This window comes from Mobula birostris, chromosome 11 (assembly GCF_030028105.1).
Source record: "Mobula birostris isolate sMobBir1 chromosome 11, sMobBir1.hap1, whole genome shotgun sequence".
Lineage (NCBI taxonomy): Eukaryota > Metazoa > Chordata > Chondrichthyes > Myliobatiformes > Myliobatidae > Mobula > Mobula birostris.
The window spans coordinates 106,438,535-106,454,823 of record NC_092380.1 but is presented as its reverse complement, the minus strand read 5'-3'; the positions used below and the strand labels follow the sequence as shown (position 1 = coordinate 106,454,823).

Below are 16,289 nucleotides of genomic sequence, written 5' to 3'. Positions count from 1 at the left end.
TCATATTTTTAAATAAATAACTAGACAAATAGAATACATGCTTTAAGTCTGTAAAAAAAAAAAATTGTTACCTGGAGAGATGCTGTCAATGTGTTTTGCTGTCAAAATAATCATTTCTGATTTGGTTTAGGAAAGTTAACTAAGCAAAGAGTAGTAAATCTGTAGCATTCTTTATCCCAGAGGCCTTTGGATGCATGTGCAAATCTGAGATCACTTTAACGTTTGACTACTAAGTGAATTATGGGGAGATTGTGGCAAAATGAATGCCACAAGAACCGGCACAATCTTATTGAATGGCAGAGTGATCTTGGCTTCTGTTTCCTATGTTCTGATCTGAAATTTATTTGACTATTTGTGATGAAAATACGTATGTCAAGATTTCTTTAATACGTATTTGAGCAAAGAGCTGATGCTGGACATTCAAAACAAAGATTCAAAATGCTGGAAACATGCAGCAGGTCAATTACCATCAGGTAGAAGAAGAATGGAATTAATAGTCTGTGTTAGGGACCCTTCATGAGAACTAGAATGGAAAGTTTCAAGCTAAGTGAATGTGTATATTTGGGATTGGGTTGGTGGAAAGAAATTGCTCGATTGTACTTTTTAAGGCGGAATTTCACTCCTCTCTCAATTGTTATAATTTTATATCTAATTGCATTCATCTGGACACATTATGGGTCTCTACTGTTTAACGTCAAAATATTCATATTCTTCAAAACAATATGTGTATTTGTGATAACTTTTCTTCTTCCTTATTCTGTATATATTTTTCTCCAGTAGAGTCTACTAATGGAGAGAAGGGTTCCAATATTTCTGTTTCAGCTGTTGTACAGCAGGAAAAAGTTGCAAATCCTTCACCACCACCACCACCTCCTCTTCCACCACCACCTCCTTCAAAGGAGGAGGCACAGGAGCCAACTGAAGCTCCAGAACCTCCCAAGGAAAACGAACAAGATTATTTGAATCCTTCGAAGCGGGCTGAAAAGCAAGAACTAATTGCTGTGGAAGGCTCAACGGATGAGGAGGATATAGAAAGTGGAGGGGAAGGCATGTACAGGGAGCGTGATGAATTTGTTGTAAAGATAGAAGACATTAACACTCTGAAGGTAGCGTCATGTTTTTAATGTTTTCCATCAAATTTGAATTGAAGGGTGTAAATTTCAATGTGCAGGTTGATCATACTTAAGTGTTTTTTGAATAATATTTTTTACAAAGTCAAATTTACTCGTGTTCTCTAAGACCTATTTAAAAACTTAGATCTCTTGGATTTCCTTTATTCATTTGAGATCATAAAGATGTAGAATAGGTCAGCGTTCTTCGTAATAGCTAGAGAGACAAGAAACTGCAACTGTTGGAATCTGGAGCAACCAGCAAAATGCTAGGGGGATCTCAGTGATCAGGCAGCATCCATGGAGGGAAATAGTTAAAGTTCAAGGTCAAGAACCTTCATCAGTTTAGGTGAAAGGTCTCAATATGAAATGTTTCCAAAGACTGAAAATCAAGAAAATTTGGGTGCTGGGAATCATGAGTAAAAAATAAAGTCAGAAAATACTGGAAATACTCAGAGGTATTGGCAGTATCTATGGAAAGAAAAACGGTTAACATTTTATGGCCTATCATTAGATTGTTCCAACATCATAATAATTAAAAAATCAGTACAGGAGCGTTTTGAATGAATTGTTGGTATGTGCATATTTTGTTGAAAATTCAAATTTTGGTCATTGCAGAATAAGAATGGACTGAGGAGAGGCTAGTAATCCAATCACAAACAAGAGGAAATCCAAGTAGCACACACACAGAATGCTGAAGGAACTCAGCAGGCCAGGCAGCATCTATGGAAAAGAGTATAGATAACGATTTGGGCCAAGACCCTTCAGCAGGACTGGAGAAAGAAAGCCAAGGAGTAGATTTAAAAGGTGTGGGGGGGGGGGGGTGAGGAGAGAGAGAGAGAGAGAAACACAAAGTGATAGGTGAAACCTGAATGGGGAAGGATGAAAGAAAGAGCTGTGAAGTTGATTAGTGAAAGAGATATAGGCCGGGAGAAAGGGGAGTCAACGTAGACTGGGTGACATTTTGCTGAGCTCCATCCGCCAGAAAAAGCAGGATCTTCCAGTGCCACCCATTTTAATTCAACTTCCCATTCCCATTCCCATTCCGAAATGTCTATCCATGGCTTCCTCCTCTGTTGTGAGGAGGTCACACTCAGGTTGAAGGAACAACACCTTGTATTCTTTCTGGGTAGCCTCCAATCTGATGGCATGAGCGTCGATTTCCCGAACTTCCGGTAATGCGCCCTTCCGTCCACCATTCCCTAGCCCCCTTTCCCTCTCTCACCTTATTACCTTGCTTACCCATCACCTCCTTCCGGTACTCCTCTCCCCTTTTCTTTCTTCCATCGCTTTCTGTGCTCTTCAGTCAGACCCCCCCTTCTCCAGTCCTGTATCTCTTTCACCAATTAACTTCCCAGCTCTTGACTTCATCCCTCCCCCTTCATGTTTCACCTAGCACCTTGTGTTTCCTTCTCCCCTCCTCCCACCTTTTAAATCTACTCCCAGTTTTCTTCCTCCAGTCCTGCCGAAGGGTCTTGGCCCAAAATATCAACTGTACTCTTTTCCATAGTTGCTGTCTGGCCTACTGAGTTCCTCCAGCATTTTGTGTGTGTTGCTGAGGAGGTGCTAGATGCATTTTTTATTTTAAATAAAGTTTTTAAAATTGCTATTTTTGAATGTGTAGAGTTGGTGTTATTCCTGTTATTGCCTATAGCAGGATCTGAAAGACTATAAAAGTAACAATTTAAAAGTAGTTTTATATAAGCAAATGAGACTAGCATGTGATGTTTAACAGGGCAAATGACATTGCAAGTCAGACTTGCAGAATGGAATTGGTAATTAAGTCACCTTTATCATAATGAACTAATATCAGTGTAGTACAACTATTTGTTAAGAAATTGCACTTGCTCTACGATCTGTTAAATCTGCTTACTTTTTACCAGACTTAAGATAAATTTCCTTTTCATTTGGATCTCTTAGTGATACACAAAGCTAAAAAAAAAAACAAGGTTAAACTTAATTGGTTTCATGTTCTATTGTGGCTGTGGTAAATTTCAAAAATCAAACATGAAGTCAAATCCATTCATCAGTTTTTGATATAATAGAGAATGGATAGTATTGTTATAGAGATACAGCAAGCAGGGGTTTAATAGAGTTGCACTTCTCTTAGAACTCCTACATGTATCAATGTATATTCTTGAAAACTATTATTTTGCATGAAAAAGTTTTTGAGAGGGTGAGGAACGAATAAGTAAAAAATAACAAACCATAGAGCCTGTTTTCGTACTGCATATAAAACCACTTCATTTACTATGGTACTTCAAATGTGTTTACTGTTTTGACCAAACTTCTAAACAATTTTAAGGAAAATTATCAAATATAGCTCCATGAATTTTTATTTAAATAGTTTTGCAATTGTTATTTTCGAACATGCTAAGATTGGTGTTATTCCTGGTATTGTCTGTATCAGAATCTGAAAGGCAATAAATGTGACAATTTAAAAATCATTTTATTTAAATAAATAAGAGTCTAGCTGTATTTTATTTTCCCTCAGAATAATTTTGGAAGTTTGGCCACAAACCATGTGTCAGAGTTGGTGGAAATTGTTATTGTGTTGCCTGATGCTCTGTGTAATCTGATTACACTAATCTAGATTGAATTTTACAGGAAATTTTAACATAGATGGAACATTACAGCAAAGTACAGGTCCTTCAGCCACAGTGTTGCTTAGATCAAAATGTCATGCAATTTCTCAGAGGCACTAACAATTCAGTAATTTTATTAATTTACTTTTAAATAAAGCTGAGGGCTATTTAGTGCTGTTAAATAGCATAAGTATATAGGAGTATCTGAATGAAACATCATTGTGTTTCTTGACTAGATCTATAAACGCATTGGTATTTCAAATTTCTCATTTTACTTCAAAAGTGAAGATTTTCTCTCCTTTCAATCTCACCCCACCACCCAAAATCAATTTCAATATTATGAGTTGGCATTCTAAATCTCAATACCAATCAAATTAATTTTGTTATAAATTAATATTTCAAGCATAAACAATTTGAATTCTGAAACTCTGTTTCAGAGTTGAAAATGGTTCTGCATCAAAATGGAAGCTGCTCTTTTTTTTTTGCTTTTTAACACTAAATTGTTTGTTTATAGATGGCCTTAAGCACAGGTAGAGAACCTCCTGCTATATGGAAGGTACAGAAAGCTTTGTTACAGAAATTTATGCCCGAAGTAAAGGATGGACGGAGACAGTTCTCTGCAACGAACAGCGTGAGTAAGCCTTGTTAATGTATAGAAATGTATACAATGCTTGGATACCATAAGGCATAGGTGCACAATTAGGTTATTCAGCCCACTAAGTCTGCTCTACCATTCCATTGTGGCTGCTTTATTTTCCCTCTCAACCCCATTCTTTCTCCTTCTACCATGACCTTTGATGTCCTTACTTATTAAGAACCTATCACTTCCCTTGGACACCACAGTCATCTGTGACAATGAATTCCACAGATTCACCACCCGCTATACTAAAGGGATATCCTTCTATTCTGAGGTTGTGCCCTCTGGTCCTAGACTCCCCCATTATGGGAAATATCTTCTCCATGTCCACTCTATCTAAACCTTTCAACATTAGATGGGATTCAGAGACATTCCACCCCCCCCCCCCACCCCCACTACCATTTCTTCTAAGCTCCAGTGAATACAGGTCCAGAGCCATCCAATGCTCCTCATACGTTGTACCTTACAGGTCTAAAGGAGATTGTTTTGGAATTGTGCACAAAACAATGCTGGTCTAGTGGTTAAGTTACTGGCAAGTTACCAGAATCCTCGATTGATGATCCAAGAGATAGTTCAAATCCCACTATGGCAGCTGAAAGTTTTTCAGTTCATGTAGGTAATTAAAAATAAATCTGTGCTTCAAAAAATGCTAGTGTCAGTTGCAGTAACATTGAAACTATCAGATGGTCATCAAAATCCATCGAGTTCAATAAAGTCTTCGGAGGAAAGGGGTCTGCCATCCTTGTATGGAAAGTTTTTAAAAAAAATTATGTCCTACTTGGGCCATTGGATCAAATTTGCCAGCTTTTCTTGGATTCCATGGACTCAAACATTTTAGACCAAAGCTAGTTTGGTAATAGGAGGCAGAGGATGATTGGAAGCTTGTGACCTATGGTGTACCACAAAAGTTGGGACTAGGACCCTTGTTATTAGTTATGTATGCTTACCAGTTTGGATGTGAGTACCGGAAGTGTGATTTAACAAATTCATAATTGGTGTGAAAATTGCCGATATTTATTCTGAAGAGGGTAGTCTTAGGCATGATGTTGATGAGTTTGTTAGATGGACAACATATCGGCAGATTGAATTTAGTTGTGACCAGTTGTATTGTAGCTTTTTGGGAGTACTAGTAAGGGAAAGACGTGCATAATGATTAGGGCCCAAAGGAACAGAGTAACACACAAAGACTGCTGGAGGAACTCATCAGGTCAGGCAGCATCCATGGAAAGGAATAAAAGAGTTGTTGGGGGCTGGGACCCTTCATAAGGGCTGGAAAGGAAGGGGTAAGAAACCAGAATAAGGTGGGGTGGGTGGAGGGGAAAGTGATAGGTGAGTGAGGCTGAGGGAGCACGTGGTCGAAGATGTAGAGATCACAGAGGAGGAGCAAGGAGAGAGGGTCTCACTAAAGTCCTGTTGAAAAGGGCGGCAAGGTAGTGTAGTAGTTAGCACGACACTGTACAGTACCAGCGACCTGGATTCAGTTCCCATCGCTGCCTGAAGAGGGTTTGTACTTTCTCCCTATGATCACGTGGGTTTCTTCCCACAGTCCAAAGGTGACCCGGTGGGTAGGTTAATTGGTTATTATAAATTCTCCCGTGAGCCGGCCAGGGCTAAAATCGGGATGCTGGGCGGTGCAGCTGGAAGGGCCTATTTCACGCTGTATCTCAATAAATAAAAAAGATTTAAACTTTTGTGAGGATAAGGAGCCCAAAACTGTTCACTATGCCTTATAAAGCCTCAATATTACATCCTTGCTTTTATATTCTAGTCCTCTTGAAATGAATGCTAACATTACATTTGCCTTCCTCACCACCGACTCAACCTGCAAATTAACCTTTAGGGAATCCTGCTTGAGCACTTACATCCCTTTGCACCTCGGATTTTTGAATTTTCTCTCCATTTAAGAAATAGTCTTATGTTTTTGTAACAATGTATAACTGTTATCATTAATGGTTTTTGTTTTCCTGTGACAAGGTGTCTGAGATGCTTATTAATTATAGATCTTTTAAATGTCTGGTATTTATCATGTTTGTAAAACATGAGCCAAAGTGGTTTTCAACAGAAGAAAATAAGTAAGTGTTCTTGTATTTTATATACAAGAAAGTGGAATGAAAACTTTGCAAAATATTTTGACAGATTCATGTACGTACTAAAGATTCTGGCAACCGTTACAATTTTAAAAATTTTTTTTAGTACCTTGGATACTTTGGGGATGCAAAAACCAAATACAAACGGGTGTATGTGAAATTCATCGAAAATGTAAACAAAAAGGATTATGTACGAGTTTGTTCCAAAAAGCCCAGAAATAAACCATTGCAAACTTTAAGGTATGGAAAATATTTTGATTTTTGTCTCTTTTGCTGTTGGAAATATTGCTTTTCAGCCAGTTTTAGTTGTTCATATTTTTTACCATATATTTTTTTTAATTCTTCTGCTGGTCTCACTCCTCGATTAGTGATTTTCAGTTTTTATGAAGCTCCCAGCATAATGAGTTCTGATATGTACTACATTAGGTATATGTTTCTGTATGTTACAAATTCCTAGCTGGTCTACAAGTTTCCAAAGTTATCCAGTGACGTTCACATTGGGGTTATCACTTCTGGTGCACTGTGGCCACTCAGACCTCACTTTTGGATTCTGGATTATTTCAGACTGCAAGAATAACCTATTTGAATTCAGTTTAGCTAAGTTTGCGTGTGTGATGACCCTGAATGATGGGCTCATGCCACCAGGGTCTTGTTTCCCTTTGATGATGGCTATTATCTTACCTCCTCCATCGACTCTTTTAAATCCAGGCTCAAATCTTACTTTTATTCACTAGCGTTTGAATCCTCCTGATGTGGCTGATTTTCGGCTTGTGCCTAGACCCTTGTGTTGTTTCTTTTGTGCCTATAAGCTATGTCTGTGTTTCTCGTATTTGTAATTTTAGCTATTCTGCTCTGATCTGTACAGCACTTCGGTCAACGTGGGTTGTTTTTAAATGTGCTATATAAATAAATTTGACTTGACTTCCAAATGATTGAAATGTAAACTTTTACTGCTTACCATTGATTTTCCAATTAAGGTTGTTGAGATCTTCTCTTTTATTCAAGATTAATTTATAATTTATAATTGTATTGGCCTTCTTTCCAACAAAATAAAAACCTGTATCAATTTTTAGTTTCCCCTCTCCCTGTCCCTTTCCAACTCTCAGTCCACAATAGAGACCTCTATCAGAATCAAGTTAATCATTTCTCGTGTCATGAAATTTGTTTTTAGTGGCAGCAGTACTGTGCAAAAGTCTTAGGCACCCTAGCTATATATATCTATGCCTAAGACTTTTGCACAGTGAAGAACAAGAAAGCCCTTAACTCCGAGTGGAGTCATCAGGACGCCGTCACGATGGCGTTTTTTTTTAGCAGGCTTTCTTATTTTTACGCAGCCAAGTTGCTAGCTCGACGCTCAACCCAGCATGGATGGAAAGCGTGTAAGGGAGCCGGCTGGATTCGAACTTGGGAGACTTCGCTCCGAAGTCCAACGCTGATACTACTATGCCACCAGCCGGCTACTTTTGCACAGTACTGTGATTAAATTAGAAAAAATGTTTACCTTGCACATTAAGTACAGTAGAAAATCTGTCCCATTATTTTCTAAGTGCTGTATGTCCAGTACAAACTTAAAATTTCAAAAAAGGTTAAAACTGATCCCAGATCTTCCATTTCCCTTAAGTGGTTGATTTATTGTTTTGTCATTTATATCTTTAGAACTCAGTCAAAGATGGGTTCTAGTAATAAAACCTGCATCAGTAACTCAGCAGCACAGAAAAGTTCATCAGCAAAATCCAAAGCCAGACCAGTGAAACAAGCAAAGGTAAAAGCTGAACCACCACCCAAAAAACGCAAGAAGTGGGTGAAAGAAGAGTATTCATCCCACTCAGACACTTCAGTTGAAACACAGAGTGAAGATGACGATGATGGTAAGGTTCATTGTGCTTTTGTTTATTTTTAATATGTTTTACAATGAATGTAGTCAGGCCTAAATGGTGCTAAGCTGGGAACTGAATCAAGATTCATTCTGAAATTTTCATTATGTTCCACTTGTATCACTAAAATAGTTAATTTGCTAAATCATTCCTCATGGTCATTTTTAAAATAACGGTTAAGGTATGGCAATGTGAAAATAAATATAGGTTTCCCCTGCTATCCGAAAGTAGAGCATTCCTATGAAACCTTTCGTAAGCCAAAATGGTGTAAAGCGAAGAAGCAATTACCATTAATTTATATGGGAAAAATTTTTGAGCGTTCCCAGACCCAAAAAATAACCTACCAAATCATACCAAATAACACATAAACCTAAAATAACACTAACCTATAGTAAAAGCAGGAATGATGTGATAAATACACAGCCTATATAAAGTAGAAATAATGTATGTACAGAGTAGTTTCACTTCCCAGAATCGGGAAGACAGCGAGCACACTGGAAGCTTCATGCATTTTTCTATCATACAGTTCTTTGTAAGCACTCAAAACATCCTGCAAACCTGCCCTAAACCTACGTGCCCTTTCAAAGTTAAAGTCATACTTTCCTGCAATCATTGCAGCACTGTCAATCGTAGCAAAAAATTTCACGCGGTTCAAAGCTATGGCGGCTTGATACTGAGTGTAGTTCCTGGGGAAGGAGCTTGGCGGTGCCACTCTCGCTGCTCGGGGTGCGCGCTGCCTCTATAACGGCTCGCTGCAAAACAAATGCTGAACGCTATTTTTGCTTTTCGCCTTTTTTCGTAAAAGTGAAAATCCTCTTCAGATTTCTTTTGGTTAGCGAAAACAGGTACTAATGTAGGTCTTTCATAAAAGCAAAGTGGCGTGAAGCGAACTTTCATAAAGCGGAGGATACCTGTATTTTATAACGAACTAATATGTTGGACATGAAATTCTTATGCCTGTAATCTTCCATCATGTTGAAGTGTGCTATATAAGGTTGAAAAGAGAATGAATGTGGGATCATACAGTGATGATTGACGGGTTTACTATACACCTTCAAGACACATCTATAGAGTCCCTCAAAAGCAGAGCTGGAGGAGTATGCCGCATGATCAACTCTTCTTGGTGCACAAATATATCAGTGCTGTCCCAATTCTGCTCACTAGACCTGGAATATCTAGCAGTTAAGTGCCATCCTTTTTACCTACCACGGGAATTCTCTGGGGTCATTTTGGTAGCAGTATACATTCCACCTCAGGCCAATGTCAACCAAGTTTTAGATGATCTGAGCAATGGGATCAACATACATGAAACAGCACACTCTAGTGCCTTCACCATCGTTTTGGGAGATTTTAACTAGGCCAGTCTGAAAAAATCACTAAGCTACTAGCATCATCAGATCACTTGTAATACCAGAGGAAAAAACACACTGGACCATTGCTACACCACCATCAAGATTGCCTACCGTGCTATTCCACGCCCTCACTTTGGGAAGTCTGATCACCTGGCTGTAGTTCTACTCCCTGAGTATCGGCAGAGACTGAAGACTGCAGCACCAGTAGTGAGGACCAAGAAGATGTGGACAAGGGAAACAGAGGAGTGCCTACAGGACTGCTTTGAATTGGTGAACTGGACTGTATTCAGGGATTTGTATTCAAACCTGGATGAGTATGCTGCAGTTGTTACCGACTTCATTAAAACGTGTGTGGATGAGTATGTGCCTACAAAGACTTACTGTACATTCCCAAACCAAAAGCCGTGGATGAACCAGGAGGTACGTCGTCTGCTGAAGACTAGATCTGTGGCATTCAAGTCTGGCAAAGCAGGCCTGTACCAGAAAACCAGCTATGATTTGCGGAGGGCAATTTCAAGGGCAACGAGATCCAAGTTGGAGGTGACATCAGATGCACGACAAGTTGGAGGTGACATCAGATGCACGACAACTCTGGCAGTGTTTGCAGGACATTATTTCCTAGAAAGCGAAACCCAATAGCATGAATGGCATCGAAGCTTCACTACCAGATGAGCTCAACGCCTTCTATGCCCGCTTTGAAAGGGAGAACACAACTACAGCTGTGAAGATCCCTGCTGCCCTGATGACCCTGTGATCTCGTCTCAAAGGCCGATGTTAGGCTGTCTTTAAAGAGAGTGATCTCTCGCAAGGCGGAAAGTCCCGATGGAGTACCTGGTAAGGCTCTGTGCCAACCAATTAGCAGGAGTATTCAAGGACATTTTCAGCCCCTCTCTGCTACGGGTGGAAGTTCCCACTTGCTTCAAAAAGGCAACAATTATACCAGTGCCTAAGAAGAATTATGTGAGCTGCCTTAATGATTATCATGCAGTTGCACTCACATCAACAGTGATGAAATGCTTTGAGAGGTTGGCTATAACTCAACTGAACTTCTGCCGCAGCAAGGACCTGGACAAATTGCAATTTGTCTGTCGCCACAATAGGTCATTGACAGATGCAATCTCAATGGCTCTCCACACAGCCACCTGGACAACACAGACACCTATATCAGGATGATGCTGTTCATCGACTATAGCTCAGTATTTAATACCGTCATTCCCACAATCCTGATTGAGAAGTTGCAGAACCTGGGCCACAGTACCTCCCTCTGCAATTGGATCCTCGACTTCCTAACCGGAAGACCACAATATGTACAGATTGGTGATAACATATCCTCCTCGCTGACGATCACCACTGGCGCACCTCAAGGGTGTGTGCTTAGCCCACTACTCTATTCTCTGTATACACATGACTGTGTGGCTAGGCATAGCTCAAATACCATTTGTAAATTTGCTGATGATACAACCATTGTTGGTAGAATCTCGGATGGTGACGAGAGGGCGTACAAGAGTGAAATATGTCAGCTGGTGGAGTGGTGCTGCAGCAACAACCTGGCACTCAACGTCAGCAAGATGAAAGAACTGATTGTGCACTTCAAGAAGGAACACATACCAATCCTCATGGAGGGATCAGAAGTGGAGAGAGTGAGCAGTTTCAAGTTTCTGGGTGTCAAGATCTCAGAGGATCTAACCTGGTCCCAACATATCAATGTAGTTATAAAGAAAGCAAGACAGCAGCTATACTTTACTAGTAGTTTGAGATTTGGCATGTCAACAAATACACTCAAAAACATCTATAGATGTACTGTGGAGAGCATTCTGACAGGCTACATCACTGTCTGGTATGGCGGGGGGATGCTCTACTGCACATGACCGAAAGAAGCTACAGAGGGTTGTAAATCTAGTCAGCTCCATCTTGGGTACTAGCCTACAAAGTACCTAGGACATCTTCAGGGAGCAGTGTCTCAGAAAGGCAGCGTCCATTATTTAATCTATTCAATATATGTATACTGTAATTTATTTATTTATTTTTCTCTTCTATATTATGTATTGCATTGAACTGCTGCTGCTAAGTTAACAAATTTCACATCACATGCCAGTGATAGTAAACCTGATTCTGATTCTTCAGATCATCAATTTGTTCACCTGTGTACTCAAACAAATTTGGAATAGAGCTAATCCAGTATGCATTAAATGAAACTGTATTGTTATTTGCAGTTTTCACACAACTTCTGAAATAAGGAGAATATCTGTAACTGTTCCCAACCCCTCCTTATCAAGCTAAGATCCTTACCTTGCATCGCTAGTTGGTTCCATGTGCTGTTGAGCATGGGAGAACCACATTCTTTATAAATATATGCCGTTAGCTTTCATCTGGCTAGTATTACATCTAAATAATTCGGAATGTGATTAAATCCCAGGTCCCAGAAATAAATGAACAATTTTCAACACCATAAAACCCAGTTCCCCAGGCTATTAGATTTGGAGAACAGCAAGAGCTTTTCAAATTATAGGGGTACTTTGAGGTAAACTCATTTTTAGCATCTGAAAATCCAACCTTCCAAAACAAAATAATCTTAGTTGATTGATATTTGTGCAATACTTGTTGAAATATGCTTTTAAAACTTATCTGATATTTTTGGAGCATATTTCTCTATGATGAAATTGGAAACTGAGTGTAGAAAATGTAAGGTTAAAAACCTTGTGGTGAACAGTATTGTCTTAACCATTGAAATGAAAGTTTAATGCTTCACTTCAATTGAAAAATAGTTTGGCAAGACATCCTGGTGACTACTTTGAAAAGAAAGGTGCCTAGTGATAATGGAAATGTTCTCAAGCTAAGTACCCGTTGTTTTATAGAGAGAAGAAATCATAGAGAAGCAGAGGTGGGTTGGGGAAATAAATCAAAATAATAAACAAGTTTTTAACTAACATCTCCAACTGCCTTCTTCCTCAGACAATGGGTTTCCTTCAAAGGTGAATACACATGGAAAACCAGTCAAAAATGTTCAGCAAAAATCAGGTTTGTGAAATTAAATATATTTATGTTCCCAATCTATTGTGCTGTTGCCATGAGCATTTTATAATTTCTCACTGTAAAATTTACACATTCAGTTGAGTGAAGAAACTTATGACCATAAGATATAGGAGCAGAAGAAGGACCTTCAGACCATCGAATCTGCTCCGTTATTCAATCGTGCTGATCCAATTCTTCCAGTCATCCCCACTCTTGCCTTCTCCCCATATCTCTTGATGCCCTAGCTAATCAAGAACCTACCTATCTCTGCCTTAAATATGCCCAATGACTTGGCCTCCACAGCCACTTGTGGGAACAAATTCCACAGATTTACCACCCTCTGACTAAAGTAATTACTTCGCATCTCTGTTCTAAACGAACATCTTTCAATCTGGAAGTCATGCCCTCTCCTAAACTCCCCTACCATGGGAAATGTCTTGGCCATATCTAATCTGTTCAGGCCTTTTAACATTAGGAAAGTTTCTATGAGATCCCCCCTCATTCTCCTGAACTCCAGGGTATACAGCCCAAGAGCTGCCAAACGTTCCTCATACGGTAACCATTTCATTCCTGGAATCATTCTCGTGAATCTTCTCTGAACCCTCTCCACTGTCAGTATATCCTTTCTAAAATAAGTAGACCAAAACTGCACACAGTACTCCCAAGTGTGGTCTCACGAGTGCCTTATGGAGCCTCAACATCACATCCCTGCTTATATTCTGTACCTCTAGAACTGAATGCCAACATTCCATTCACCTTCTTCACCACCAACTCAACCTGGAGGTTAACCTTTAGGGTATCCTGCACAAGGACTCCCAACTCCCTTTGCATCTCTGCATTTGTTAGCATACTAATGTAACAGTGGCCAGAGGTAATAACATCTGGTTATTTTTTTCCTTAACTTCAGCAAAGATCTGCAATTCAGTGTCTGATCTTGTGATCTTGAGGACTGGTTGTGTGCTTCTTCGCTTTTAAGAGAGTGAGGGAGCATTCCATATGCTTTTAAAATTCAAGGTGGAACCAACTTAACTAGGCGAAAAGTTACTCATCCCTCCACAAACTAATGCAAGGACCTTTGCTAGATTACTTTGCAGCTGATAATATTTTCTGATAATTTTAGTTCGTACTTGTAAATTTTGTCAAATATTCCAACATATAATGTTGGACGTTACAGTTGTTAGTTCTACTGGTTTTGTTTACTTGCAGCAGTTAGACTGGGTCGGAAGGCTGTGGATTCAAAAATTACTATAGAAACTTAAGTCAATATTTAGGTTGACTCTGCAATGCAGTGTTGAAAAAGACTGGCCATCTGCAATATTGTCCTTTAGACAAGAACTTGGCATGGACCTTGTCTGCTCTTTTGGGTGAGCATAAAAGCCCTACAGAGCAAAATTATTCTGTGTGCTGTTGTATCTAATGTTTTTGCTTTCATTAGCAGTAACTTTAAAGGATATCTGGTCATGGTCTATTTTCTGTTTGTGGAACCTTGACTACTGCTTTTTCCTACATTAAAAGTTACTATATTTCGAACAGGTTTTTCATTTCCAAAAATTAGTTATATAACTCTTTGGGAGGACTGAGGTGTAACATATGATATTTGTTTGGTATCCAACTTTGCATGTTTTAAGTACCAAACTCCTTTGCTTCTTTGCCATGAGCTTGTAGGTAATTTTTAAATTTGACTTTGGAAGGAAACCAATAGGGAAAAGTGTAAGGTGATATCTGACAGGGTAATGTCTTGTGAGTCACAAGGCTGAGTAGTACCTGTAAGGTATGCCATGTTATATTGCAGAAACATGCTAAAGAAGGCTGGTATTTGTTGACTAGTGTGTTTAACTATGGTGCTTTCCGGCACTTGGAGGGAAAAGAATGCTTGTTGCTCAAAAATGAGCAGGTTTCTCGAGCTTCTGTGTTTTGTTTTCAGACCACTGTCAATGAAATATGTTAATTAGCTATCAACTCATCATTTTTATGGATCTAGTCATGAAAAAATAGCTGTCATTTCCTACACTTAAGTTGCTTAGGCACAAATATATTAAAAACTTATGAAATAGGAGCAGGAGTAGACCATCTGGCTGTGAGCCTGCTGTGTCATGGCTGATTTAGCCATGGACTCGGCTCCCCCTTACCCCTTAATTCCTCTGTTATGCAATAATCTACCTAACTGTGTCTTATATATATATATATATATATTTAATGAAGTTGTCTCTACTGTTTCTATGGGCAGAGAATTTCAGAGATTCACTACTCTCTGGAAAATGCATTTTCTTCTCATCTTCATGCTAAATATATTCTCCTGAATCCTGAGGCTATGTCCCTAGTTCTAATCTCACTTACCAGTCGAAACAACTTCCCTGCTTCTATCTTATCTCGTCCTTTAATGTGTTTTTTAATCTTTCAATAAGATCCTCTCTTGTTTCTCTAAATTCAGTATTGGGAAGACAATAAACTATTACACAATTTTTTTTTGTCCTGACATGCATTACTCCAGGACATCATCCACAATAGACCACGCTGGGTTATCTTGGGTTATTTGTGGAGGAGTGGAGTTTCAAATTGCTGAAGAGATGGTTGGTTCCAATAATTACCTGATTTCCTCTCATTTTAGAGTTCTAAGGTCAGCTTGTAGTGAAGCAGTTCCCCATAACTGGCTAAGAAGTCCGCTTAACATTGCACTATGAATGCTGCCAGGAAACTTAATTATTTCCACAAAGAATATAAATTGTCACCTAATTCTAAGTAATTATATTGATAGAAATTTATGAAATTAGGACACTGCAAATTGGGTAGACTGCCAAAATCATTTTCCCAGTGTATAAATTTTGTATGCTTAGGGCATAGATGAGAGGAGGAATAAGGGAATGGATGGATATCAAAGTTCCAAGTATATTTATTATCAAAGTACATATATATCACTATATACAACCCTGAGAGTCATTTTCTTGCAGGTATACTCAGTAAGTTCAAAAATCATAATAGAATCATTGTAATGAAAGACCACACCCAGCAGGACTGACAAGCAACTGAAAGATGACAAACGTCAAATAGACAAGAAAATAGAAAAAAAAATTAACAATAAATATTGTGAATATGAGATGAATCCTTGAAAGTCAAACCAAAGACTGTGAGAGCATTCCAGTGATGGGGCAAGTGAAGTTGAATGAAGTTATCCCCACTGGTTCAAGAACCTGATGGTTAAGGAGTAATAACTGTTCCTGAACTTGGTGGTGAGAGTTCTGAGGCTCCTATACCTTCTTCCTGATGGCAGTAGTGAGAAAAGAGCATAGTAATATACACAAATTGCTGGAGGAACTCAGCAGGTCAGATAGCCTCTGTGGAAAAGAGTAAACAGTTGACATCTTGGCCCAAAACAATGACTGTTTACTCTTATCCATAGATGCTGCCTGGCCAGCTGAGTTCCTCCAGCATTTTGTGTGTATTACTTTGATTTCCAGCATCTGCAAATTTTCTCTTGTTTAAGAAAAGAACATGACATGGGTGGTGGACGTCCCTGATGGTGGATGCCGCTTTCCTGCAACAACTCTTTGTGTAGATGTGCTCAACAGTAGGAAGGGCTATACCCATGATGGAATAGGCCATGTCCACTACTTTTTGTAGGATTTTCCATTCAAG

The 16,289-nt window shown here is 39.0% G+C and overlaps 1 protein-coding gene across 4 annotated transcripts in view; it reads left to right on the top strand.

Moving 5' to 3' along the window:
• Positions 1–16,289, top strand: part of qser1 (glutamine and serine rich 1) — a 151,592-nt gene that overhangs the window by 112,513 nt on the left and 22,790 nt on the right. For 2 of the 4 annotated variants that reach the window (XM_072272800.1, XM_072272803.1), the window contains 5 exons: positions 778–1,106; positions 4,209–4,325; positions 6,525–6,658; positions 8,075–8,286; positions 12,597–12,662. In XM_072272800.1, coding sequence (XP_072128901.1) covers positions 778–1,106; positions 4,209–4,325; positions 6,525–6,658; positions 8,075–8,286; positions 12,597–12,662 — 858 coding nt within the window. The remainder of the gene's footprint in view (positions 1–777; positions 1,107–4,208; positions 4,326–6,524; positions 6,659–8,074; positions 8,287–12,596; positions 12,663–16,289) is intronic. The other 2 variants (XM_072272802.1, XM_072272801.1) reach the window with 2 other exon arrangements.